Below are 26,877 nucleotides of genomic sequence, written 5' to 3'. Positions count from 1 at the left end.
GCTAAGCTTTGTTAAAGCATGGGTGAGAGTCTGTATGAAACCAGCAGAGGGCACCCAGAATGTGATCCTCCAGTACAATGATGGGGACACACTCCTGGGTAACAGGAGATATTCTGGCATCTTCTGGACAGTAAGACATGCACCTGACCTGCACTGATCATAAAAGATGCCATGGGATCTCCATGTCAGAGGGCCTCTAGGCCAGTGTAGCCGTAAATGACTAGTCATCTCTTTCATCCCTATAAGAATGGCCAAATAAAATAAAATCTTGCTTCTATTCTTCAACTAGTATGCTGTGAGCAGTGTGGTAGATGCAGGTGAGACTTGGTTGAGAACTAACACATTGGTAGTGGAAGAGGTGAGTCACCCCCACCCTTAAACAAAAGCAATATGGAAATTACCATCATTAACACAGTCTTTTACACACTGCGGCGCAGATACCAATATAAATGCAACTCAACAAGAAGAATGGCCATAACCGTTAGTAGCACTGGGTTAGTTAAGCTGTGACACCTGACTATCACTGCAAAGGACGTGCACTTCTCTAAAAGGACACCGGCTCTGACATTCCCCCTGATACCAGATTCTGCCCTTCCCGAGCAGGCTGGCGTTATCGGGCGCTGCGCTGCGAGCTCAGACCGACAGCTCCGCCTCACCTGCACCTCCTCCAGCTGGCTGATCACGCACGGCAGGTTCTGCATCCTCTCCACCAGCGTCTTCAGCTCTGCCAGCGTCATCCTCCTGCATGCACACGGACACAGCACAGGCTCTTTACACACTCAGCACGTCTCACGCCGACGCTGCGGCCAGGCGGGGCTCGCAAACCAGGTGCTTAACCTGAACTGCCTGGGTTCCAGCTGTACGAACCGAGCAAGTCACCCGGAGGCATCTTTTAAGCAAACGAAATGCAAATTTAAGAACTACAACAGCTACAACTGCTCAAACTGTCTGAGAAAGTTCTCAGAGTCCTCAATTATGCATCGGGAAGTTCCCATCTCGGCTAGTACTGCGGAAAAACTCCTGTAATTTCAGAGACTGCCACAGCGACATTCTTCTCCTGTCAAATGAACTGTTGTCAAGTCAGTACTGCAGTTCATTAGCAGTGACAGTCTAAAAAGCATTCCAAGTAGGGCAGTGTTTGATGCACAAGCCTCTCTTACATTATTGTTTTGTATCAGTATGAAAATGTTTATCTTTACAACATCAACTCTGGCTCGTGTTTTGTGTCGGCTCCCTTTGGCTAGCTGTAAGCGCTGACTGCTTTCTGAGAGAAAGTGACACCACGTCTTGCAACGTGAAGTGGGTGACGTAACTGAAGGAAAAACGGGGAAACTGCAACAGGCGACCCTCTTTGCTGACCCACCGCACCAAAGGCCCGGTTTAGGTGACGGGGGTGGGTGAACGGCGCCGTTACCTGCTCTGGGAGTTGGTCAGGAGCTCAGTGCTGACGGTCTGGCAGTGCTGAATGTCACCGATCACCGTCTTCAGGCGCTGGAGCAGCTCATTGTCAGGGAATTTCCTCTCGGCCGCCTCCTCCTTCAGGCTCTCAAGCTCCTGAATACCTGCAGACGCACACGCACACAGTCACTGACGCTGTAGTCTCCCTGCACGCACCATAACTGCTCTCAACACGTACTCTGCAGTACAGAAGATGGACACAGCCACAGCCAACAGAGCAACTGTGAGCTGATGCCATTCTACAATGCATTTGTACACTGCCAAAACACTTGACTGCCTGTTAAATATTAAAACCTTCCCATAATGAGCGACATATCTCAGCAAACTGAAAGGGACCCAGACATTATAGCCGGGGGGGGCGGTTACAGACAGTATCTCTAGTTCCTTTTCTTGCACTTTAAATTATTCAGACATGTCAAGAGAGGAAATCATTTTTCACCCTGGAAGGTGAAGTGGGACAGCAAACTGGGGCACAACCATGCACTAAGCTCAGGTCTCTGTATCAGGTATGAAAGCGTGTGGAGCTCTATAATGCACGCTGTTCTGTGTTAAGCTGGGACCCAAAGCCAGTGATCGATGGGCTCTGACTCCCATCACAGAGGCTGTTGTAAGTAATGAGCGCTGCCTGGTCTTCACTAATGGCTGTCTGAAACATGCACGGTCATCACCCTCACCTATTTTGTGGCCCTCCTCCTGCTCCAGGGCCTCCTTCACCCTGTTGGCCCAGGAGTCAAAAGACTCGGCCCTGACCTTGAGCCGGTGGAGCATAGCTAACAGCTCATCCAGGGTGTACCTGTACCTGATTCGAGAGAGAGAGAGGGAGAAGGAGAGGGAGAGAGACAGGGGTGGGGCCGGGGGTTAGGGGCTGCAAGTGGCAGACGGATACCCCGACAGTCCCACAGACAAGCCCCACAGACACACAGAAATGCAGACAAGCAGACACAGAGACGTACAGAGGCACAGCCACACAGACGTGCAGACATACAGACAGAGAAGTACAGAGACTCTTCGACACGCTGGTCAGTACCTGAGGTAGTGCTTGTCGGTGGGGCAGGAGCACAGGTCCTGTGTGTGGTAGAGACAGACCAGGCGCTCGGGGCAGCTGTAACAGGCCAGCGCAGACAGGAAGCACGTGGTCTTGCACTTGTCACACTGTCTCTCATCATCAGGCAGGAGCTCAAAGGCCTCCCTCTCCGCCTCTGTGATCCCCTGATTACAGAACGTGCACACACACACACACACACACACACACACACACACACACACACACACAGAGTCTGGGTCAGCGTGGACTGACACTGATATCCTTGACACTATTACATGAAGTCATAGTGGGAACAGGAATACTGGTGTCCTGGCCCATCACAAACAAGGCTACTTATTATAGAGTAAAAGAAGGACAAAGCACACAGAGCGTACTCAACACTGAGTGTCCTACCTATAAGGACAGACTTATCTTGTGTAAAAATCAGCTCTTTGCAATAACTTATCCTAAAACATACTCGCGTGTCATTTACTATGCAATTTTAGCTTATGAAAACCAGTTACTTTGATGTCAATAGCATCACGTTTCCTGATTCATGTTATGCTAAATTACAATGTTGGCTACCCACTTTACTTTGAAAGGTATTCCAGCTCTGAGCTCAATTATTCAATCACTGGTTATATCAAACATTAATTTACTCTTCATGCCAGCATCACCTGAAACTCTTTAAAAAAAAAAAAAAAAAAATTCACTTCTATTCATAAAACCACTGTTGTCTGCATGTAGACTACTGAGAGATATTGTTTTACTTTGCATTTTTGCTGTAGTGCCACAACCCTCTCACTGTTCAATCTGCACGGATTACTGTGCTACTCTCGGATCAGCTGATCCTCATCTCTAGGCTGCTCTCGCCCAGGGGCTGCCAGCACTGTTGTGTGGACTCCTATGGGCAGGTGACAGTGAGCTGCGCCTGAGCAGCTGGGTGGGGGTGAGTGATGTGCACCCCCCCCCCCCCGGGCACGGCAGTCTACTTCAGAGCTCTGCCCCCAAACCTGTTTTCATACAGCCTGGCAGGCAGGGAGTTAGAGGCAGAGGCGGGGGGCCCGAACCACAGCACTCCGGAATCGGGCCAGACGCTCCAACTGTAAGAGCCACATCAATCGCCACCACATCCGAGTGACTACCAGTCCGTATTAGCCCACGCCCACCTCTATAATTTTACAAAGGAAACGAATAGCCTCCGCTAAGCTAATTAACGTCAGCAAAACTCTCCGTGGCGCTAAGGTGGGGAAGCTCAGCTTTTTCCGCCTTGCTGGAAATGCGCGCTCACCCTCTCGAGGAGGCTCTTGCGCAGTTTCCTCTCCTCCTGCACGATGCTGAACATCTCTCTGTGGGTGGCCGCCGCCAGGTTGAGGTCAAGCTTCTCCGCGCAGGCGGCCATCTTGCAGGTGAGCTCCTCGTGGGAGAAGACGCAGTACCTGCGCAGCCGGCGGTAGTGCTCGATGCAGGAACGGCCCGCTGGCAGCTGAGGGGAGGGGAGGGGGGGGGTTTGGGAGAGAGGAGAGGTAACAGGTCCGTGAGCAGTGCTCTCCACAATCAACCACACAACAAACATCCAGAGTCCAGACACGAAATAAGAACGTGCAATCGAAACTGGATGGAAAACCAACCACGCTACATGTTTTTAAATTATGACAGTTTAAATTTAGAATGCCGTGAGAACAACTGCTGGTCAGATGGACACCAACGACACCCTTCACACTGCCTAAGGTCACCCGATGTCCCGAAATAATACACTAACTTTTCTCACTCCCTTCCACAATGTAGTCTTGTGTGGTCAAAGGGGAAAGCTGGATATTAGAAACTTCCAGACGTTATCCCACAGAATTCTGTTTTTTTCACTCACTGTTTTACCTCCAGTGCATCCTGGGAAAACTCCTGTGGGTTTTATTTACTTTTGCACATCTGGTTCAAAGCTGCCTGCTTGGGAAAACAGCTGCAAATTTGCCAACAGGACAGGCCGAAAGTCCCCCTTTAAAAGCTGTATTTACATTTCATTTAAAACGTAAACCAAATGGATTCCTCTATATAAACAATGCATATTAGTACACACTGCGTTTTAGCAGCTACACCGGCTGATTTGTTTAAAAACAGGCCCTTGCATGACTGAACAGTAATTAAGCCCCATCTTTTTCAGTGTGTATCTTTTTATCGCACGCCGTTCCCTAAATGGCAAGATGAGCTGAATAATTGTCATTTAATCGCAAGGGAGCCTCCATCTAATAAGAGCTTCACTACTTATAATTCAGTATTTCACCAACCATGGTATGATGAAACTTGTGGTACATGAAAATGAATTTTGAAAATGAATTACCTCGGTGCTCAATAAACCTGAACAGCCCAATTTAACAGTAATTGATGGCACCTGTGTGCGGAATGCTCGGATTTGGCTTCATAAAACTTAAGATCAACCAAGGAAATCTTATATCTGGAACTGTGGACTGCAGAAGACTGTGGACCCGTCTCATATGTAAAAAATTAAGGGGGTATTCTGTAGACACGCCAGATCAGGATTAAGAATACTTTCAGCATTTCCTTGTCTTTTGCTCTCTGGTACATCCTTCTTCATTGGCTTCCCAAACATTCTCTGCTTGCCCCATCTCAATATATCAGATCTCATAACAGGAGGCAGTAAAGCACCTATAGGCATAGAGTCTGCTTACTTACTACAGAAGTAGTGGTGGTATCAGTGTCAAAGCATCTGCAAATTTGCAAGGGACTCCAGGGTTTTTCCTACACCTTCTGTCCATTGAACTATCCTCACAGGTTTCAATGAGACCATATGATGATAGCAAGCTTAATGTCACATTAAGTGTTTTACCTAGCTATTGTTATAGCACGTTTCCCTGTCACGTCAAGTGCTTTTCGCCACCTACCGTTATAGGATGTCTCTCTGCCACTTACTTTAATCTGCATGGAAAAGATCCTTACGAGGGCAGCTCAGCACTGCAGAGGAACAGGAACAGAGAGGACTACTCACCCAATCTGCTGTGCAGAAGTTGACCGCTTCAGCAAAGTTGTAGCCTTGGTTGAAACCACTGTGGTAGGCCCGGGGGAAGGTAATGACAAACTCCCCAGCACACTGGTTGGTACGCACCACCTGTGATATAAAACACGGAAACAGGACATCAGCTGGCGGTCAAGGATTTTTTTTTTTTGACAAACCCTTTAAGGCATGTCAATAAGATATTAGCAAACACAAAGAATGGAAGAAATTCTAAAACTCAAAAGGGGGTTTTTCCCCACAGTCACAGGAACCTGGAACTAGAGATGCGGGATGCTGGTTCTGCCACCGTATTTTCAGTCAGACAGAACTACAACCTTGCACAATTTCACATATGAGCTTCAGCTCCAGAGTAAAGCTGGTCTTAGATATTGGACTAAAATTCATGGGGGGGGTCTGTTGTTCCAGTAGCCAAGCTGAGCCAATTAGGTGCATGTAAGAAGGTACTGGCTGGTTTACTGACTGGTTGGGTCTGCTGGTAGGATGGAGCGATTCCGTAAAAAGAAACGCAACTGAAATGGAAACCACCTTTCTGGTCTGCAACTCACAGCCTGCGAGAGTTCTTACTGACAAACGACAGACAAGCGAACACCCCAGAGACATGCAGCCGTACTGACCGGCACTCCGTGGGCCATGAGGATGTTAGGGTTCATGATGGTGACCAGTTGGTGCAGGAGGTCAGGCTGGCACTCGAAGAGCTCGGGGGTGAGCTTCTTCATCACCTCCTCTAGCCGCTCCGCCGCCACAGAGGGAACCCCGTACCACGTCTTCGGCTCGCCCCTGCGAGGGAGGGAGGGAGGCGCGCTCGTTTAAAAATCATTCTTTCAACCCCCCCTCCACAACCCACCCGAGAAACAAGCACCTAGGTACATTTACATTTATTCATTGGGCACATACTTTGTTTCAAAAACGACTGACAGGTGAGGCAGAGTGCAACACAAGCAAAAAGCTTTGGTGGTTCCATAACTTCAATAAGTAGAGATTAGTGGTTCTCAACCAATGTGTGCTGTTGAGAATAAGGCACTGGCTGAAGGATTTGTTTATTCTCGAAAGGTCAAATGCATACCGAAGTGAATAATTCATTATATTAGGGTTCTGCACATGATGCCACAGCACTGCCAAGTCTACTGAACTACATTGCTGTACTGTATAGAAGGGTGCCACTTCAGCTAATAAATGGCACTGAGCCTCCCTTCATGTACGCATGATAGAGCCATTCATAATCTCAATGGCAGACAATGGCAACCTGAGATGTCACGTGGCAACCCCTTAATCCAGCAAGGAAATGGAGATCGGAGATTAAAATCACTCAAAACAGATACCGTTTCAGAGGATCAACTTCAGACTTTATAAAGCTGTCAGTTTTCTTGCCGGTAACACTACCGTCACCATGGACAAGGGTTCAGGTCTTCAGCCCTAGAGCAGTTCTATCCATGGTGTGCGTATTGCGGTCCTCTGAAAGTGCTACTACATGTATATTTATTCCTCCCTCACGAGGGAGTGAGGTCAAAATAACCAAGACTATTGTTTTTAGCTAGCCAGCAAAGACTTGGGCAAATAAATTCAACCAACGGAAAAATATATAACTGCTAACCTAGCTTACTAAAGTGAGCAATGCATGATACCTTGATTTCTTCGAAAGTCTGTTCTAGTCTCTAACTAGCTATCAGTGACATCTAATCTAGTCATTGCTTTGCAAGCAATTTAGCTAGAAAAATAAAACAATCCTCTAGATGAAGTTCAAAAGTTTGTCACGTGGCTGTCGACTACCTCACTGAGGTCAGGCAACACAACTGAGCGTGAGAAGACAATGAGTACAACAGCATACTGTATAGCATAGGAAGTAATAAGCCTATGGTACCAGTGCAGGTAGTTGATGGAGTAGCTCCAGTGGTCTTCAATGTGCCAGCAGAAGGCCGAGAAGACCATGCCCACGTAGAGCCAGGGCACCTTCATGCCCGAGATGTCGGCGTTGATGTGGCAGAGGACCGACTGCTCCAGCACGGGCATCACGTTCAGGTTCCAGCCGCTGCGGGCGTACTCCTGCGAGTTTAGGAAGGGGGAAAGGTAAGGCCTGGGGGACGCGGGGTGGTGGGGGGTGGGCTCACAGCTGCGGAGATGGGAACCTCACCTCCTCCTCCGGCGTGAGCTGCCTCTTGCCGTTGTTCATGGGGAAGCCGCTGCCGAACTCTTTGGAGTGGATGTCGGCCCCGTACTCCACGGTGACGTCTTCCTCTATGCTGCTGACCAGCCTCCAGAATTCTCGCTCCACGAGCTCCGTGGGAACCATCTGCACCACACACAGGCAGGCAGGTTCAGTTAAATACAGTTAACACAGAATCCTGTGTAATGCAATAATGTGCAGGAAGGAAGGAAGAGGTACTGCAGTGATTTTCGTTTTTGTGTGTAACAATGTAGTGTAACAATGTATACATGAACGATGTCAGTTCTCAACATACTTTTAAAAGCACAGATCTCGATACGTAATAATGTAATGTAGCATACCAGTTTTTAAATGTAACCATATACCGATTTGTGAATATAACAATGAAATGTTACAATGAAACTTTATAATTATAGGCTGGAAAATATAAAAAAGTAACATACTGACGTGTAGGTCTGTGAAAGTATTGATGCAAAGGTTTGTTTATGCTGTGTGTGCGTCTTACGGCAGTGCACACATGCTGCGGTGTGCAGCGCGCGTGGCCGGCACTCACGTGTACGGGCATGTTGAAGTAGTCGGCCTTGAAGGCGTCTGCCATCTCGCCGAAGCTCTGCAGAGTGTACTCCCTTGTGGCCTGCTCGAAGCCAAAGGCCTCCGCCGGTCGCTTGCACTCCTGAGAGGGAGAGAGCGAGCGATCAGCACACGGAAAAGATCACACAGCCGCGAGCCTTACCGCCACGGCGGCGCCTGAAGACACGCTCGCCCGCCCCCGGCCCTCACCTCCGCCACGCATTTGGGGCAGCGCCAGTCTCCCTTGGGCGGGTCGGTCAGGGGGGGCAGCAGGCAGAAGGTGTGGTAGTTGTCGTCGCAGCCGTCGCAAAGGAGTAGCTTCTCGTCCTCATCCCCGCGGCCGCACATCCGACACACAAAGGAGTCCACCTGGGTGGGCGCAAAGCCGGAGAAGAGTGCCATTAAGACTCCTGTACATTCACCCTTCCCCCCCCCCTTTTAAACCCATGCGTCCAATTGTGTCCGGGTAGCTATGCTCTCCCCTTCTCCTCTAGCTCACGTTCGTTCTGTAATATTACTCATATTACTGAGGGTCTGGTCCTTTGTACTGTTTTCACATAAACATAATTAATTATGTGCTCCTAACCCATGTGGGCCCTGGGAATGTGTTGGTATTGTGTTGGAACTGTACACTCCTGTCAGGTATCCTGCATTTGTGGTCTAAGCCGTGTGTGTTTGACACTGACTCTTGCTCATGTAGGGGTGCCCTTGTTTGTGGAACATTTTGTGGCATTCTGCTGGATGCCCTTCATGCTCGGCTTCTGGAGCCACTCTAAATAAGAGCATCTAATGGATGTCAACAATGTAAATGTATGGCTAAAGGAAGCTACTCAACTTGTGAGTGAGTGAGCGAGCGAGTGAGTGAGTGAACGTGTGAGCGCGCAAGTGAGTGCGTGAATGAGTGAGTGCGTGAATGAGTGAGTGTGTGAGCGCGTGAGTGAGCGAGTGAACGAGCGCGTGAGTGAGTGAGTGCGTGAGTGCATGAATGAATAAGTGTGTGAGCGCGTGAGTGAGTGCATGAGTGAGTGAGTGAGTGAACGCGTGAGTGCATGAATGAATAAGTGTGTGAGCGCGTGAGTGCATGAGTGAGTGAGTGAGCGAGCGAGTGCATAAGCGCGTGAATGAGTGTGTTAGCGCGTGAGTGAGTGCATGATGAAGTGAATGAGTGAGTGGGCGAGTGCGTGAGTGAGTGCGTGAGTGAGTGAGCGCGTGCGTGCCGGACAAACGTGTGACAGTATGTAAGCGTAAATGCTGCACTCACAAACTGCGTGTTGTTCAAGTTGCGCCGCAGCCTCATGGTCATCTTGGTGCAGGGCTCGTCTTTGCCAATGTCGTCTGCATCCTCCTCGTCCCCCTCCGTGCCTTCCTCCTTCTTGATGGCACGGTCGGCCGGGGTTTGGGGAGCGCCCCCGTCCTCCTCCCTCCCTTTGTCCCCGTCCTCCCGGGGCTCCTCCTTCACGGCGACCGCGGCACTGTCCCGCACGATGACCGTCTGCGGCAGCTCGTCTGTCAAGGGCGTTATGGAAGAGATGGCAACGCAGAGGAGGGTTATGCCAAAACCCGGTGCCACCTCGGTTTTGTCAACCGCTGGACTGCATCTGCTTAAGTCTGAGCCGAAGGGTAGCGCTCTGTCAGACGTACCTTTCTTGCGGACGCCCTTGTCCCTGGGCACTAGGCCCAGCCCCATCATCTTGGGCCCCGCCCCGTAGATCTGCAGCTTCTTCAGCTCCGGGTTCTTCTCTATGTCCTCCTCCGTGGGCTCAGGCTAACGGGAGGGAGAGGAAAGATGGCGGTGAGGATGAGGATACCTCAGTGTCACTCTGCTGAGGGGGCAGGGGGAGGGAGGTTGCACCACACGCACTTCTAGGTGGCCTAACTCTGCCCTGAAGCGGATCCCAATAACTGCAGAGTGAGAGAAGTGCCCCTGTCATACACCACCTTGGGCTGCTTAACAGATCAGACTCATTAAAATCACGCCTAAATACAAATCTCACTGACCCTGTCCAAACCACTTTACCTTCACACGCATTCAGTTTGTAACTAGGGCGATGTCCCTAAAAGTGAGCGAGAACAGCTTAAAGATCTCATCAAGATGCAACAGGCTGAGAAATCTTACATTTTTCAATCACCGATATCTTCTACTTATCAGAGGGAGACACACAGCACCTGTCTAAGTAAGAATTACAAGGCTTCAATAACATTCTGTCCTGTTATGAAAGACCCTTTTCTATGTTTATTGGCCATTGCTAGCAACTGTAATTGTCCCTAACCAGCAACTACAATTGTCCCTAACTGAACCACTGCATGAACCACTACATGAATTACTCTGGCAATAACAACAATTTATCACTCGATGGTGAAATTTAGCAAACTAGTCTCTGTCGTTAAACTGTGCCTGTTCAGTTCTGGGTTTCATCATCAGGAGGCTCACCCAACACTGCCTAACTGGCAGACCACGCAACAGCCAGAGGGCAGATGGACATTAACAGAGAAAAGCAGGCACAAATAGAAAAGGAAAGCTAGCAAAGGCATACAAGCAGCAGAGAGCTGGCACAGCTTCCACGGGACAGGAGCCTAAAGCACACTGGGTGAAGCAGCCATAACAGCCAGACACTGAGAGGCAGGAGCTTCCACACCTGGACCACAGGGGGCAGCAGACGAGAGGCGAGCCGAGCGCTGCGCTTATGCAGACGCGGCCAGAGAGAGAGAGAGCGAGAGAGATGCTGAAGTAAAGGAGGACGGAGTGACTGAGGCAAACAGGAGGGAGGACGACAGAGAGAGGAGAGAGAGCAAGGCGCCAAGTAAGCGAGAGAGCGAGAAAGGCAATACCGAGGTGTGTTGAGAGCCAGTGGTGAGAGGGTGGGAGGGCAAATCTTCAGGACCCTGCATGGAGAGACAACAACAGCAACAATGGGCTGAGAGTAGGCGGAGAGGGGGAAAGAGGGAGAGGGAGGGAGACGGGACAGAAAGGGAGAGGAGAGAGGAGCACAGAGGGGGGAGGGGGGGTGGCAGAGGGGGAAGCTTGGAGAGAGAGAGAGAGACGCGGGGGGGGGGGGGGGGGGGGGGGGGGGGGGGGGGGGGGGGAGAGTGGAGCTGAGGAGTTGTGAGTGTTTGAACGAGAGGGCATGTGCGAGTAGACTGCGAGAGGTTGAACGAGAGAAAGTAAGAATACAGAGGGGAGGGGAGAGGGATGGGGTGAAGCAATCTAATGACATTTTCCATACTTATACCTGAAGAGGCTGTCACAACGTGAGCTTGAGAGATATGAACGTCACACTCAGCTCAGCCTCTCCAGTGAAACAGCACTGACATCGTACACTGAATACCATGCTTCACAGAAAAATGACAGTCGTAGTGGTTACACATATTTAAAAAAAAAAAAAAAAACACTACCTGAACAAGCAGCATGTCATAGTATCATTTTCACAGTAACTGCACTTTGTACTTTTTGATCTCTGAAACTGTAGTGACAAACACTATGTGATCCAGAATAAGGCAGTCCACAAAAAAAATAATGAATTAATTGCTCAATGAATAAACTTTCACTTGTAAGTCAAAAGCAATAAAGATAAGCATGAATGGGGCACTAAAACATGAAGAAAATGACTGAAAAGAACTTTCTGATTGGCAGTACGAGTGCATTTGTCAACCGTTTCCTATAACTGTTCATCCATTCTGCCAGATGTGTTTTTTTACACCTTATTTCCAATTCAGAAAAAGAACGTTTTTCCATTTGAGTACACGCTTGTAGAGTATCAACAGCATTTTCAGGGTAGTCCTCTAATTCGTACACATTAGACATGGTCTTGGGTCCAGTTTCCAAGAGTACGCATTAATCAGCACCACCCCAATTGCTGAGTGGAGAGAAACGGGGATGTCTTCCTAGACCGTGATATCTAGAGAACATTAAACAAAAAGATATTGTTCGGGCTTCCTGTAGCGGACTCGAAGCAGAAATGGATATTAGAGGGTGATAATGATGGGGACGGGGCTTGCTTAGTGGGGGTGTCCTAGCTGCCCACCCACCGTGATTTTAGTGGAAATTTCTAGGCAACCGTCCTGTGCAGTCTGCGTCTGCATCACCTTCATCATGGTTTCAGTTTTTTCCAATTAGTCCCTCATTACGCATGCATTTCTTGCATTTGGGTATTTATTATTGCTTCTCAGAAGCATTTTAAAAAGAGCACTAAATTTAAATCACTTGACTTACGTACATGTTCATCATGAATACATCATCTAACTGGCATTTCTGTATGAATGTTTTTTTCTGTTATGAATGTTTTATATATATATGTGGTTATTAATGGTTGATATTACTGCTATAACATGTATTATATGTATGTGCTTTCATATGTGTATAATGTGTATTTATTACTCATTGACATTATAGCTACTCATTAAGCAGGCACTAATGAGCCACCCAATAAATCTGTATCCACAAAAGATGTACACCCGTTTTTAATCTGGCAGGTTTCTACATGATGCTTAGGTTATGTATGCCTTCACAAAGGAAAATAGCTTTTTATTTAAATTCACCTTAGAATGTGTTCCTCCACTGCTGTAGCTATGCATAAGGTTTTAGTCTTGGAGAGAAAAGGGTTTTGAAACAGTATGGGATTTGAAACCAGTGATCTTTGGGAAGCAAACCATCTGGGTGATTGTCCCCGCAATTCTCTGACACAGCAAACAGGAATTGATCGGAGTACGTTACTTCAATTTCTATCTGTCCACTCATTTACATGTTGACTAATGGACCCTTGAGCAAATATTTTAACTTAGCAACTTTCCCACCTTCATTTAAATCAGTGCCCTGTAGGTATGCTCTGCGGGTATGGCACTGTAGCGATGGAGTTGCAATCCTGCACCGATGTACCATGTAGGCCGCTGCTGATGTCTGACGAAGGTACTTGCCGGAAGACCTTCAGTAAATACTCACACCGTACAAATGTACAATGTAAACCTGACAAGGCCAAGTGCCAAACTAGTAAGGACTGCCTGTAAAAATTCACACGTGTTGCTCAAACACTGATTAACAGCATTGCGTGGGGTTGCTGTGGGCAGGGAATGTAGGAATGGACAATATTGAACGATAATGGATAATGGATAATGGATAATGGAAACAAGCAGTGGCATCTTCTCTCTGTGTGGCTGTGTTATCTCCAATCTCAGTGTCAGCTAATGAAGACACCGTTCAGCCTGCTCTAAGACTGTCACTGCCTAGTGTAGAGTAGCCATCCTGTCAGTGCCTTCGTTAAACTGGGGGGGGTGGAAAAGGCTGTGAATGTGCGAGCGAGAGAAGGGAAAAGCAAAAGAATGGACATGGAGGAAAGAGGCAAGGGTGCGCTTTGAAAGCATGGCGGCACACAAAACAAGAGCATGCTGGGACGCCTCCTGAGTGCTCTAAGAGGCCAAGGCAACAACTCACCCCGGCAAATGATTCTGTTAATTAAGCTGCTGATACACTCACATTTTAACAAGCGTGGTTGTGATTAAAAGCTTAAAATTCGGCAAATCGTTACACACAAGCTTTACAGCAATTTTTGTAACTGAATTACGGTAATTTGATTTGACATTGCTTTATTATGTTGGCTGAAAGGAACCAAGAATATTTATCATATACATTACCATAAATATGTGCCTTGGTGGCCTGTGGGAAGCCCAGAGCATATCTCATGGTACCATAGGATTTTACTGTACAGTAAAATTTTAAAAAGCTGCTCTCCACTGTATACTAATGCTTGATCTTATGCAAACCCTGAGTGCATAAAAAAACCCCAACAGTAGAAAATCACTATGTGATTTTCACACATATAAATCTTTTCTGGGTGAGCCCTGTGAATGTTATCCCCATCATCTTATACCTACTCTGGGGGATTGCTCATAATTTTGTCAGCGCAAACGGTTCCCAGAATTTGTCTCTGCTACAGAAAGATCTTTCCCTTTTAGCATGATTATCCAACTGGCAATTTTGCCACTCAGATTTGAGATGACTATTTACCGGTTTTATTATGGCAAAGATACACCTTGAGATTGTCCGGTACGTGTATTTCCAGTCATTTAAATACCAAAGCCAAGCACTACTGCAACCAATGCTTTGTGTCATGTCATCCATTCATGTATGTATAAAATTCCTGAAAACGTCCCATTTTGAAATAGTCATTGAGGAGAATCAGGTGTTCCTATCTGTAAAGTTTCTGCTTCCACCTTGCAAAGGAGGGGAGCCAAAACACAGACCCTATTTAAATGCACAATATTGCTGTCATCTTTAGTTATATTATGCTAACTATGTAGTTGGTTCCATAGATTTTTACATCATCTGTTGTCTGAAGTTATTGAGAGATCAGCATAGCTAATTTTAATGTCTATTAAGGTCTATTCCATTAGCACCTCGGGAAAGACACTTTCTCTACGCTGCCAGTAGTCTTGCGTAACACATTCGAATAGCGAGTTAGGCCGCTTGCTCGCCCCTTCCTTTGCTCCCTCCCTCTGGAGCCGGTGCCAGTTTCCGTGACTTTCCTGCTGACATGAACTCGGTAAAGCAGTTTTACACCAACTTTAAGTGAATCTGTAATGTCTGACGCAGACCTCGGTTTATAACATCACAGCCCAGAACTGTTTAATCTGGAAGTATTTTCATTTCTACCAACAATGTTGCTCCTTCTCAGGGAGAACCTTTAATAACATTATTGCCATTTAGCAGACACTCGGATCCAGAGCAACTTACATAGGTTGCAATTTTTTCATGTGAACCATTTATACAGCTGAATAATAAAACTGGTGTCCAAAATTTGACCCAAAAAAGAACTGCACAACAGCTGAATGTTTCAGTGTCTCACAGTGGAAAGGTACAGCTCACAACTTGCTGGGCCGTGAACATTTTTGTATTCCCTGGTGTGTAACATTACTGTAAATGGTGTGTGTACAGGCAAAGCAGAAAGCTAAACCATGGGGATGCAGAGAGCTGCATTTTTGCTTTCTGCTGCCAGCGTAAAAACATTACAAACCATAGAGACACATGGTTTGGAAACTAACAAAGACCAACAGTGAACACAGGTCCACTGTCATCAGTTCGGTGAAATGTGAGAACGTCTATCAGTCATTTGCACTATCCCAAAGGGCATGTTGTGGCTGCAGGGCTTTCCCATGGATTTTACCATCTTTGGTCTATGCATATATTTCTAAGTGCTGCCACGTGTGGCATAGGAGACTTGTGAAATTCCACTAACTGGCTGCCAGCTGTCAAAACCCGCATAACCGAAGTGTATAGGGGTGTGGCCACAAAACTGTGTAACACGCAAACCGTTCTTTCACAATCTCAGCAATCCAGCATCGTGAATATGAACGGAAAAATCTTAAGTCACTGCAATATGTGACTTAACAGGCATATCGTTATAAGCCAAATTTATGAAAATGCTAGGTCAGGATTGGTCAGCAAAATTACAGGACACAGTTGCCAAATCTTATATTATAACAGGTATACCTTAATGTTATCATCTGAGTACCTTAGGCCCACAGACGACAAATTGCAAATAGCCTCCTTCGAGGCTAACATCTGGGGAAGGGGCACGAAAAGGTTTCCCTGCTACACGGGGAAGTGGCAAAAGGTGAGCCCCCCCTAAAGCAACTCTAAGGCCTATGATTCCACATAACATTGCTGGGTAAAAAAAAAAGAACAGGACTAAGAAGAAAAGAATTGTGGGAAATAAACCTGCAGCAACTAAATAATAATATCTGGGAACGAAAGAATGAGTCAAATTGCTTAAGGTAAGATGTGACAAAGCTGGTTGTGCACAGAAAATGGGTTAGCAGTGATCAATGAAATAAAACAACCTGTCTGTCAAACATTCCAAACCTCAGAACTGTGCGTTTTAGTCATTTATACAGAGTTACTAAGGCAAAGGGTCCTGTGTGAGTGGCGGCGGTGGCGCTGGAGCCCATCAGGAGGGAGCTCACTCACGTCAGGCTGCAGTCGATTGGCTCTCCGTCCGTAGCTGCTCATTTTCGACGGCTGGACTGACTGCCGAAGGGGGATGGAGTGCGGCTTGTACTCCTTGTCCACCTCCTCGCTTTCGTACGGCCTCGGCTTGCACGGCTATACACAGGAGAAAGGAGACGTGCGGCTTTACCGGCGGGCCCTGGAGCAGAACGCCCTCTTGCTTTGGGGAAGGCAGAGAGGGGCTGGAGGTGGAGGAACACAAGGAAATCTCGAGCATTCTGAGCTGGAGCTCTCCTGCTTAGAAGGAAATGGTTACCGGCAGGCTGGCCCCAGACTGGAACATCTCGAAGGGGTAGACGATGCGCTCGTAGTGTGACCGCAGGAGGGATCCGATGTTCTTTCCTGGGGGGTATCCCAGCTTTTGGGCCACGCGGGCCCAGCGGCGCTCCTTACAGACCGTCTCAAAGCCGCCCTCTTCTGACACAATCTGAAAACACACAGCACACATGAAGTCAGACCTGTTCAAGACACAATAGCGTAACATCAAAAATATCAGCAAGACTGTGACACAAACATTGAACATTAACAAAGGCCTTAATGCAGTTCTTTATGAGGCGAGCCCCACCTGAGGTTTGGAGGCTTGCACCATGACCATGTGATACAATATTAAGACAGCAAACCTTACTCAACCTGATAGCTACAGACAATCTACTAAATGCAGCAGAGGCTTGTTCATTGCCCATGGTCTGTATAGCATTCCAACTTTAATGATACTGCCTATAGAATTCTAACGCCATGATGCGGGCACAAGCAAACAAGCTTTTTGTTCACTTTGACTTTTGTGCTTTGCTATCTGATTACAGCACACAAGCTGGTTATAATTTTGATACACAGTTTCTGTAGCTAGAAATGGCAGTGCTACACCGCTCCCGGGTTTCTGTTCAGTTGTATGCCTTACATTTGTGTTGCATTTCCTTCATCTGTACAGCAGCAGAGACTGGCTAACCCGCTCTTACTGCCCCTTAAGTTCAGGCATCGCATTCACCACTGACCTACCTTTATATGCACCGTTTCAATGCCAACGACAATTTGCACTTGAAGTGAGTTAAATTGCTGTTGTTTCTGGTACACCTACAGGGTTGAACTTTTCTGATAATGCCTACACCTGCCTGCCAAATGACCATGGTCATTTGAAAACAGATGAGTCAGATCGCTTGCTAGATTGGTGCTTTTGACTCGCTAGCATTTGATGTATGAAGAAATCCTGATGCTTGTGTTATTCTGTTTACCCACCCAAAAAAGGATTGTGGCCAATGGTAATGACTGTACATAACTCTCAGATAATTTCATGTTGTGCTCCATTTCATAGCAGGCAGCTGGTCCTATTTATTCCCGCTGATTTCACCCCTGCTACGAATACGCTCAGGTGAAATGCATGTGACAGCATTGATGAGGATATGCAATTATCAGAGGTCGACTACAGATCACCATCAGTCTCTCAGTCTGCATCAAATAAGACGATATAACATGCTTCTGACATACAATTTTAAATGTGTCAATCAACCTATGATTCATGTGTACATAGCAAAAATGTATTACGCACTGTGCATATACATTTATACACATGTAGACATACATATTGAATGATCTATCCCATATTTCACTGCACATTTGTAAAATCCAGATGCTGAATGCAATGTAACTAATGTATAATTCTGGAGGCTCTGTATGGTGTCTGTGTAAATATGGAAATCTCAGGGGTGTAGAGAGTGCACGGACCTTGGCCAGGCTGAAGAGATCCACAATGCGCCTCTCTATGTTGGGGATCTTCAGGGAGGAGCCCTGGATCTCCCAGAACTTGGCGATGCGGTCCAAGTAGTTCAGCTTGACACGCGTCTCGGCCTGAGGACAGAAAGGGCAGGGTTAAATACATACCGCCACACAGAGGGACTCCGAGGCACCAGACTGAAAGCAGCACGCCAAGGCATTTAGAAAGGTTAACTGATGTATCTAAAATCTGAAGGAAAAAAAAAATGTAATCAGTTTCATTTTTTTCCAGTTTTCATGAGGCCATGGCATCTGACTCAGTTCAGCTTTATATTTTCCACGTTTTTGAATGAGTTGAGGGCAAATGTAGGAATTTCAATGACCTAGCGAATGTTTTAGCAATATTAGAGCACCACCCGATAATTAATGACATCATGTTTTCCCAGTTAGCAAGACAGACACTTACATTTTTAGATTTGGACAGTTTTCCAAGACGTTTGACACAGTGGGAGCTGACCACTCCAAGGCACAACAGATCCACCTCCGCATTTCGGAGGGGGGTGGCACTCAAAACCAACCTCACCTTTTAGGAACTTCTGAAAATTCTGATGAGTACAGCTTAACTATTCTTTCACCAAACCACAAGCCATGCTCACAGGAAGCTGCCTGACAAATCTGTGCAACTTATTTTCATGCTGTGGCTACAGAAGGTTATTTATGTTGTGACTTTCATTCACATCAATGAGAAAGAAAACACTCAAACTGCCGCCCCCTAGCCTTCCTACCAAAACAGTCTCAAATGACAATTGAACATGTCACACTGCAGCAGCCCCTGGACCCAAGGAATAGTTCAGGGCAAGGTATCTGATACACACAGAATCTAGTGCAGCTACTTTTCACACTACCCAGTCCTACAGCGCATCAAGAGGTGGACACAGAACAGATAAAACCAAGCACATCCCCTCAACTACATCCTGAGCAAGCTGAAAGGCGCCAGGGGTGCAGCCAGCTAGCCCTGGCTGACCTACCCACCCCTCTCCTGGCAGAACAAAGCTAAAATGTTCTGCTGCTGTGAGCTCCCGCTTACTGTCGACAGATGACCCCACTGATCCTGAAAACGCAGTAACGGGTCTTGGCCTGTGCTGAGTACAAGCATCTTTACTGTCTGAGCCACTCCATAGGCCTCTGAATGGTTGTTTTTGATGTTACACCACAATATAGAGAATCCCAGATATACTTCAAGGTCTGTAATCACTGCTCTTGGATGGAACAGTTTTCCAAGGGACCTTCCACACAGCCTGTTACAAGGAAGAACCAATGAGGTTCTAAAAAGGAAACCATCGACATGGGGCAGGTGAGCCACTGGAAGGACTCACAGAGGCTAATATGAAAACACTTATACAGCATAAAATTAGTTTTTCAAATTAAATTAACATGCATTGATGTATGGGCTGGGCTTATGTCACAGCTTGACAAAGCTGGTGCTGCTTAAACACTGGTGCTGCCGCTTTCAAAAACCAAGTGAAAAGGCATGGTTCAAGTAAAAGGTGTTTGCTCCCCTTTCTGCCTTTTAGAAGTGAAATGTTTGTTTGCCAGGAAACACCACAGGGTCAGTCAAGAAAGGACACTACTGTTTCTACAGTTGTTTCCCCAAGTCAGAGCCAAAAACAGCCTTTTGGTGAATGGGAAAATCATCACCAGCAGAGGCTACATTTGACAATGAGTCTGATTAGACAATGCAAACCACGTCATTTTCCAGTATGAACAGAAAGGGGAAAAAAGTTCACTTAGCAATAAGACCCCCCCATGTGAATGTCTGACTACTCAGTTTAATGTGTGAAGGTTGTTCTCCCACAAATAGTAAATAGTACATCAACAGTAATAAGAAAGCATGGAACTGAGGAAATTCATTACAAAAAACAAACTTCCCCAATGCATTTTCATCCAGGATAGCGTCAACACCTAAGTGGTGTAAAAACTCTAAGGAATACATTGTCAGAAAATATATCACTGAAGAAATGAAAGCAAAAAATAAGAATGAAATGAATGAAAGATGAACATCAACTTTTAATCATGGATAAGGCTCAAGTTACTGAGGCAACTGACTGTACAGACTTTCATTTTAATCTGTTTAACCTGCATGCTTCAAGTCAAAGGAGAAAACATCACATGAACCAACTAGGGCTGGGTGATATGGACCAAAAATCATATCTCTGTAGTTTTAGGCTAAATGGCGATACACAATATATATCTCGCTATTTTATATGAAGTGGGCTAAATGTTCAGTTGTAAGTCAAAGCCACATGTGAGACGTCACAAGCACTTTTATTAAAACAGACTGATCAAAATAAAATGCAAAGACAGGGTTTCTTGGTAAATCAAAAATTTACCACATATAACTATAGAACATTCTATAGTTATATCCTGGTAATCTTTTCTGGTAAGGTTTAGAATATCAAAATATGCTACTTTAAGTTAAACTAGACTGCCGAAATACATACAGTTTATGTGATGGATAAATTGTGAAGAGGCAAGCAATGCCTATTATCAAAATTTACTTGACAGCATTTTCGAAATTGCTGTTGGATGAATTAGCGAAAACAATAATGTAATTAGCTTAGAACCATTTTCTGATAAGGTAAAAAAAAGCCTTTTTTAGCTTCTAAGGTAGCACAACCTACTTGTAGTAGTATTTCCCAACAGGGTAGCAAAGACTGATAGATATGACTATCAATCTACGCTACAGCAGGACATTGATAAGGTAGGACAAATCGACAGAACACCGGGTTTGCCCGCAGATGCAGAGGGAGAGTGGGGGCGGGGTTGTGCGGAGAGTGTGAGAGAGGAGAGATGCAAACACTGTCACGGCTTTACGGAAGAAACGGGTTATGTAACGCAACATCAAACTATATCGATATAAACTGTACTGTCTCATCCTACATCTCGTTTGAAAATATATCGATATATCTTAAAAAGTCGATATACCACCCAGCCCTAGAACCGACCCCTTTCAAAACTAAACATTTTGATATTTTGCCTTTTATTTAGATAAGAAACTGTCCTCTCCTGAAATGGCTAAGCAGGAAATAAAGCCATTCAATGTCTGTCTCTTTTTTTGGAAATGTATGCATTGATCTTTTCAACCCTAAAACTGTTCCGAGTTAATGATGATTTAAAGGGTACATCTGAATCAGCAGATGAGATTTAACTGCAATCTGAATGTAGTTCACAGCCTACCACTTAACAGAAGCAAAATGCCAACCCCCTAGTTTCATGGTATCAGATTCTTGGTTATATTTAGTCAAAAAAAAGAACAAAACAATAAAAAAAAACTTGCTAAGAGATTCCACCATTAAACCTGAGTTACTTATGAGTCTACTCCATCATGGTACTCAATTACAAAAAATAGTGGCAGTCTGAAAATAGTTTAAATGTTTAGCCAATAAATAACAAAATTAACAAAAATGTTACTTTCATTATTGTTATTTCCTGTCCATGGTCACTTTACACAAGGTATTCCAGACTAGAAATTAAGGACAAAAATATCATTTAAAACTGTACAACCTTTGCAGGACCATTTAACTGCCTTACAGATATTTTTTTTTCGTTTTGATTTTTTTGTTTTGACTGGTCTGTCCAAATAAATATTTCAAGCAAACTGATGTTACTGTTTTCAATCTAGACCCCAATTACGACAAATAGCAGCACATTCTGCGCACCAATTGCATTTTTAAGTTGAATTAATTGTCCAGGTCCACCAAATCATATTATCAAACTGTTTTGCTACAATATTCTCTTTTGACAGGTGTAGCACAGTGGTTAAGGAGCAGGACTGCCAACCAAAAGGTTGCCACTTTGAATCCCTACTGGAGCACTGCTGTTGTACCCTTGGGCAAGGCACTTAACCCACAATTGCCTCCATAAATATCCAGCTGTATAAATGCATAACATTGTATCCAAACATTCAAGCCATGGCTGCACCCACCTAGCAGATCCACAATTCAACAGCCAAACATCACACGGAGGGAAACATGCCAGCACTATGACAGAAGCAGGGGAAGACAGACCTCAAGCTCATTGAGTCTCTGGATTCGGGGCGTGAAGCGGAAGTTGTCCACTTCTACAGCAAACGGGGGCTGCCAATCCTGTGGGGAAAGAGAGAGAACCGTTGGTCTGTGGCCACAGGTGCTGAGCTTAGTGCTACAGGGCAACTGCAAAGAGAAAAGTGCTGGCACTTGCACTAACACCACAAAATTCAGGTGATGGGGTATGAGGACAGTTATGGCTCAGCCATTCAGAGAAACGCCACGGGGGGGAGCTGGTTTTATCAGATATGAAAGCTTTCAGTTGTTAAAATTACTGTACGTGCAAGAATATTTACCAAAAAAACACAAAAAAATAGGAATCCAACTGAAATGTCTTTTTTCCCTAGCTATGTTAGAGATGAAAGTTCAGGCAGTATTGGCTGGGAAGCAGATCTTATGTTGTCATTTTCAAAACATTTTTAGGTTAACGTGATCACTGAAGACATCTGTGTGCCTTTGATTTTGACTTATTTTTCACAATTCACTGAGCGACTGGGTGAAAAAATTCTAAGGCGATTGCCAGAGAAAGAGAAAAAGATACTCTTATTGATTGGGCAGCATTTCCAACATAACACACAGCCGGCTTAAATACAAGCTACTTGTGACTAAAAGAGACATTCATCGTTTTCAAATGTGCACTCAAGACTTCAATTCATACAGTGAAAAAGACATAATATTCTTGTATTTCTTGCAGGTTTCTGCTGCAGTGGTACATGGTCCGGTTGGTCTGTGAGGTGGAAAATTCTTACCTCTGGCTCTGAGGCCAGGCATTTGGTAGTGTCATGAAACTGTTACAGGAAAGTTTTACAGCACTGCACCAGTGTTTTTAATACAGACATAACACAAAAGTGCTGAAAAAACAAACTTTATTCAATACGGACAAACCACATGCACTGATGGGTATACACAAAAAAGGTCCTTCTGTAAAGCCAAGCAGCTGTGAATTACACACTCCAGGCCAAAGCTGCCCTTACTTTAGGACCAGTTTTGCCATTTAGCTTGTAATGGTTAAGGTGAGAACTGCAGCCTGGGACTCTGGTCCTACATCAGCATTTTCAGGCAACTTTGCCTAAAACAAACTACACCGGAACACAAGCACTTACTGCAGGGGGGCGAATCTTGCAAATGCCCGATTTCTCGGCGATGGGACGGATTTTGGCGATGTACCCCAGCGGATCTTCGAACTCCTCCCATGTAGGCTCAAACACTGGGCACTCAGGCGGGGGCACAAACTCCTCCCCGTCCATTGCTCTGTCAAATACAAGAAACAGTCACGCCTTCAAGCTGTGGCAGCTGATCTCTTAGCTAGCTAGCATGGCTATCGGTTTTCAACACAATAAAATAAACCCTCAATACAAGCTGATTACAAAATCAGTGCCTTCACAGTACTGTTGAAATAGAAATCCAGGTAGCAGAGGAGCAGTGGGACAATTAAAATTAATCCCTTCCACTTGCTCATCTCAAGTCGCAATTTAGCAGTTACCTCTAGGATCCAAAACAGTGCATTTACTTATGTACACAATCATAAGGATAATCTAGTGCTTAGATGAGGATTTGCAAAAAAAAATAAAAAATTCAAGATATATCCCAATTAATTGTGACAGATTCATTATTTACAAAATGATGCTAAATTTAAATAATATTGAATTTAATAATGTTTAGCTCTACATTATATTTTAAGTATATAAAGTAACAGAAAATAATCAAGGAGAATCAAAATCATTCTTATAATCAAATTCTTTTCATTTGTATGCAAAAGTATGTGTGGAGGCAGGGGATCATTATTTATATAGAAGCACCACCATGCCTATCGCACATTGCTATGGCGGAAAAAGGGGGGTCAGGCTTATTTCAATATCCGCCTCTAAGAGATCTGATTTTTATTTGAAATGCACACCCACAGCTGACCAGCAGTGACCAAAGGCCTGAGGACAGGGTCAAATTAAGTCAGCGCTCACTGGTTCACCTGACTTGCATGTCCCTTTTTTCCATTACACGGCGCTGCTCTCCGGAATTAGGCAACAGCACAAACAGGTGTAATGCCGGTGATTAGGATTACGTGCATCAACCATGAGAACGTCTCCCTCGAACGCATCACAAGGACCGGGGCAATGCAAACAAGCTTGCAGCCTTTCACGTTCTTACAAAGCCCTACTGGCCCACTGGGTCACACACAACATTTAAGCAGTAATCAAATACTTTGCAAAAACGTACAATCTGACATGGTCTTCTACGCACTGACCGTCGGGAAAAAAAACATTTCCACCAATCCTCCACCCCGTGGAAATATTGCACTTCTCATTAGTCTCATTAGCGCCCCCATTTGGGCTCCTGCGGTATGGGGTCAGAGGCTGTATGCATACGTGACTCGAGCGTCCTGCTCCAGTCCCCTCCCTCCCCTCAATTCCCAACCATACTATTTTGATGTATGAATATAGCTAGAAACCTGAGGTCAAACCTAGCGATTGAAATGAGCCTACACGTGTCCGCTACGTGTGTATCGACAGCATTTTGAAATCCCAGACAGGTGTTCACTGATAAATTAGGTGGAAACACAGTTATAACAAAGTATATTGCTGACTGACACCTTCGGAAAAAAAATGGCTGCTAGGCATCCAGCTACCTCACGAAACACTATCAATTTCTCAAGTACAAGTTGGCTTAGGCGACGCTAACAAGCTACCCTACTAGCTACCCTACTAAACGTGCATAGCTAACTGTTAACTAGCTGCCCTGGTCTCACTTCAGATCTAGCTCGCCAGCCAAACTAAGCTACCATCCACCCAAAGATTGTAGGGCCCCCACGAACAATGAATGTTGGTACAGGTGATAATTTCAGTGCCGCTAACAGAGAACATGCTGCTTTGTTAATGCACATTTGGTGATGACTATCTTGGCATATTTACACGCCAAATGACAACCACCACCTCAACTTTCGATAACTACCCCATTGAGACAAGTTAGCTAGTTAGTAGGCAATCCTTCGATAAGATCACGTTATGACTGACGAGGCTAGGCTATCTTTGATGGCAATTCGACGGTTCTTCCCACAACAGAGCTGGTTGCATTCACTGGCTAGCCTGCTAGCTATTTGTGTTAGGTAACGTTAGCTACTGTAATCCAAACAGAACCCGGATGAGCTGTAGCTCGCTAGCTAGCTAATGCACTGACGTAGATTAGCCGGTTAACCAGATGGCTAGCGAACAGTTCACTTTAAAAAAAGGAACACAAACTTCGCTAACTAGCCAGGTCTGCCAAATAACTACACGTCATTTTTATTCAGTGATACCACTGACACAGAGTAACGTTAACTGTCTGACTAACTAAAAGATGCTTACCATTAAGCTATCAGTATAACTGTAACCGTGTTCTCAAAATTCAGAGTCACAGAAATGAAACCGCCAGCTATGTTGAAATTAACTAGCTATAGCCCCTAAAATGTGTTACTGAAATTGCTGGATACCTTATCTCGCACGCTAGTCGGTCAATATCGTAAGGTTAGGCCTCCGTTAAACCACGCTGACTGAATCAAATCAAAATAATAAGCGACAGCTATTACCAATATGCGCTCATTGAAATAGCTGGCTATGCTCTATATAAAGTCCTATGAATTAAAAATGTACCTCGACAACAACCCGGCTCGACGGGCAGTTAACGTTAGCCTGCTTGCTAAGTAAGGATGGCCAACATTCGTTTCTAGTTAGCTAGCTAAGTTAGCAAATTGAACCAGCCAGTTTCGTAACTAGCTAGCTGTTAGTTAGCTTACTAGTCACCTTAAGATATTAGCCAACTAGCTGTGGGAGCTGGATATATGAAAACTGTCACCATCACACAGGGTTATTCGTCAAAACCGACTTTGTCCACATTTATCTGGGTAATGTAAAACTGTACGAGGGCCGTTTCAGTCGAAGCTGATAACAGGATCTATTGTTCGGGACTGGGTCACTCTCCGGGCGGCTGCAGGTCTGCGGCCTCCACTTTTTCCAGCCCATCCCAGCACTCCAGTCTCCGTGGCACGACAAATTGGAGTAAGGAACTGGAGTGACTATTAGCTACATTTCTTTGCTATTTTATTCTTGTAAGAAAGAGACGGACGCGAGTTTCCTCCCTGTATTGTAAGACTACAAACCCCCCATACACACACGCACACACTAGCTAGCTTCCCTTCCCTTCCCTCAGGTTGATGTCGCTTCTCCTCCCCCTCTGTTGTTGTTTAGGTCCAGTTGTCTTACTAAGTCAGTCAGTCCGTCTCTCTTCCTTTTGAATCTCTACCTGTAGATATCCGGTCACTTCGCATCCAAAAGTCTAACTCCTCTGTTATACAATGCGTCGCCGTAGATGTATTTCAGCACAAGTCGAATCCCAAACGGTTGAAATTCTCGCCAATTTCACTATCCTCCGCTCTTCCTGCCAGGACTGGCCGCCATCTTAGTTTCATCACTGCCTCAGCACAACCTCAAGTCCCACCACGGTGAGTTGCACTGAACAGATGAGTGAGCGAGAAGGCTCAGCTTCATCCTTCCACACTATATACAAAGTAGTTCGTACACTCTTCCCCCTGTCCGTTCGTTTATCTGACCCTTGACAACAAGTGTGTGCATCATTAGAGAGTTTAGAGGGCCATTACTTTTGAAAAGCACACTTACAGTCAACGTTTCAACTACTTAATTAGTTCAAAGGAGATGGGTAATGCGGGTAGATAGTGGGACGTGACGCGGAATGATATTCCTCGAGACGCTGAGGCTCTCTCGCCCGGAGAAGTAGCTCCAGTCGTTCGGTACTCAGCTTAGTGGTCTGGTCGATAGGTTCTCAAGCTTACTGCGTGTTGACATCACTGAGATGACGCAA

The 26,877-nt window shown here is 45.6% G+C and overlaps 1 protein-coding gene across 2 annotated transcripts in view; it reads right to left on the bottom strand.

The window, feature by feature from the left end:
- Nucleotides 1-26,472, bottom strand: part of kdm5c (lysine (K)-specific demethylase 5C) — a 34,098-nt gene extending 7,626 nt beyond the window's left edge. Inside the window, exons 1-20 of one of the 2 annotated variants that reach the window (XM_036531850.1) lie at nucleotides 26,302-26,472; nucleotides 23,133-23,280; nucleotides 22,012-22,089; nucleotides 17,957-18,079; nucleotides 16,494-16,664; nucleotides 16,199-16,333; nucleotides 11,071-11,124; nucleotides 9,883-10,006; nucleotides 9,503-9,747; nucleotides 8,452-8,610; nucleotides 8,225-8,344; nucleotides 7,639-7,797; nucleotides 7,369-7,550; nucleotides 6,125-6,287; nucleotides 5,484-5,603; nucleotides 3,774-3,968; nucleotides 2,486-2,667; nucleotides 2,133-2,257; nucleotides 1,415-1,562; nucleotides 657-741 (exon numbers count right to left, since the gene is read on the bottom strand). In XM_036531850.1, the coding sequence (XP_036387743.1) occupies nucleotides 657-741; nucleotides 1,415-1,562; nucleotides 2,133-2,257; nucleotides 2,486-2,667; nucleotides 3,774-3,968; nucleotides 5,484-5,603; nucleotides 6,125-6,287; nucleotides 7,369-7,550; nucleotides 7,639-7,797; nucleotides 8,225-8,344; nucleotides 8,452-8,610; nucleotides 9,503-9,747; nucleotides 9,883-10,006; nucleotides 11,071-11,124; nucleotides 16,199-16,333; nucleotides 16,494-16,664; nucleotides 17,957-18,079; nucleotides 22,012-22,089; nucleotides 23,133-23,276 (2,712 nt within the window). In that variant the 5' untranslated portion in view covers nucleotides 23,277-23,280; nucleotides 26,302-26,472. The remainder of the gene's footprint in view (nucleotides 1-656; nucleotides 742-1,414; nucleotides 1,563-2,132; nucleotides 2,258-2,485; nucleotides 2,668-3,773; nucleotides 3,969-5,483; nucleotides 5,604-6,124; nucleotides 6,288-7,368; nucleotides 7,551-7,638; nucleotides 7,798-8,224; nucleotides 8,345-8,451; nucleotides 8,611-9,502; nucleotides 9,748-9,882; nucleotides 10,007-11,070; nucleotides 11,125-16,198; nucleotides 16,334-16,493; nucleotides 16,665-17,956; nucleotides 18,080-22,011; nucleotides 22,090-23,132; nucleotides 23,281-26,301) is intronic. The other variant, XM_036531851.1, reaches the window with a different exon arrangement.
- Between the last annotated feature and the right edge of the window lie 405 nt (nucleotides 26,473-26,877).

The sequence above is a fragment of the Megalops cyprinoides genome, chromosome 6 (genome assembly GCF_013368585.1).
Source record: "Megalops cyprinoides isolate fMegCyp1 chromosome 6, fMegCyp1.pri, whole genome shotgun sequence".
Lineage (NCBI taxonomy): Eukaryota > Metazoa > Chordata > Actinopteri > Elopiformes > Megalopidae > Megalops > Megalops cyprinoides.
The sequence above is the reverse complement of the archived record's forward strand: the minus strand, read 5'-3'. Positions and strand labels throughout refer to the sequence as shown.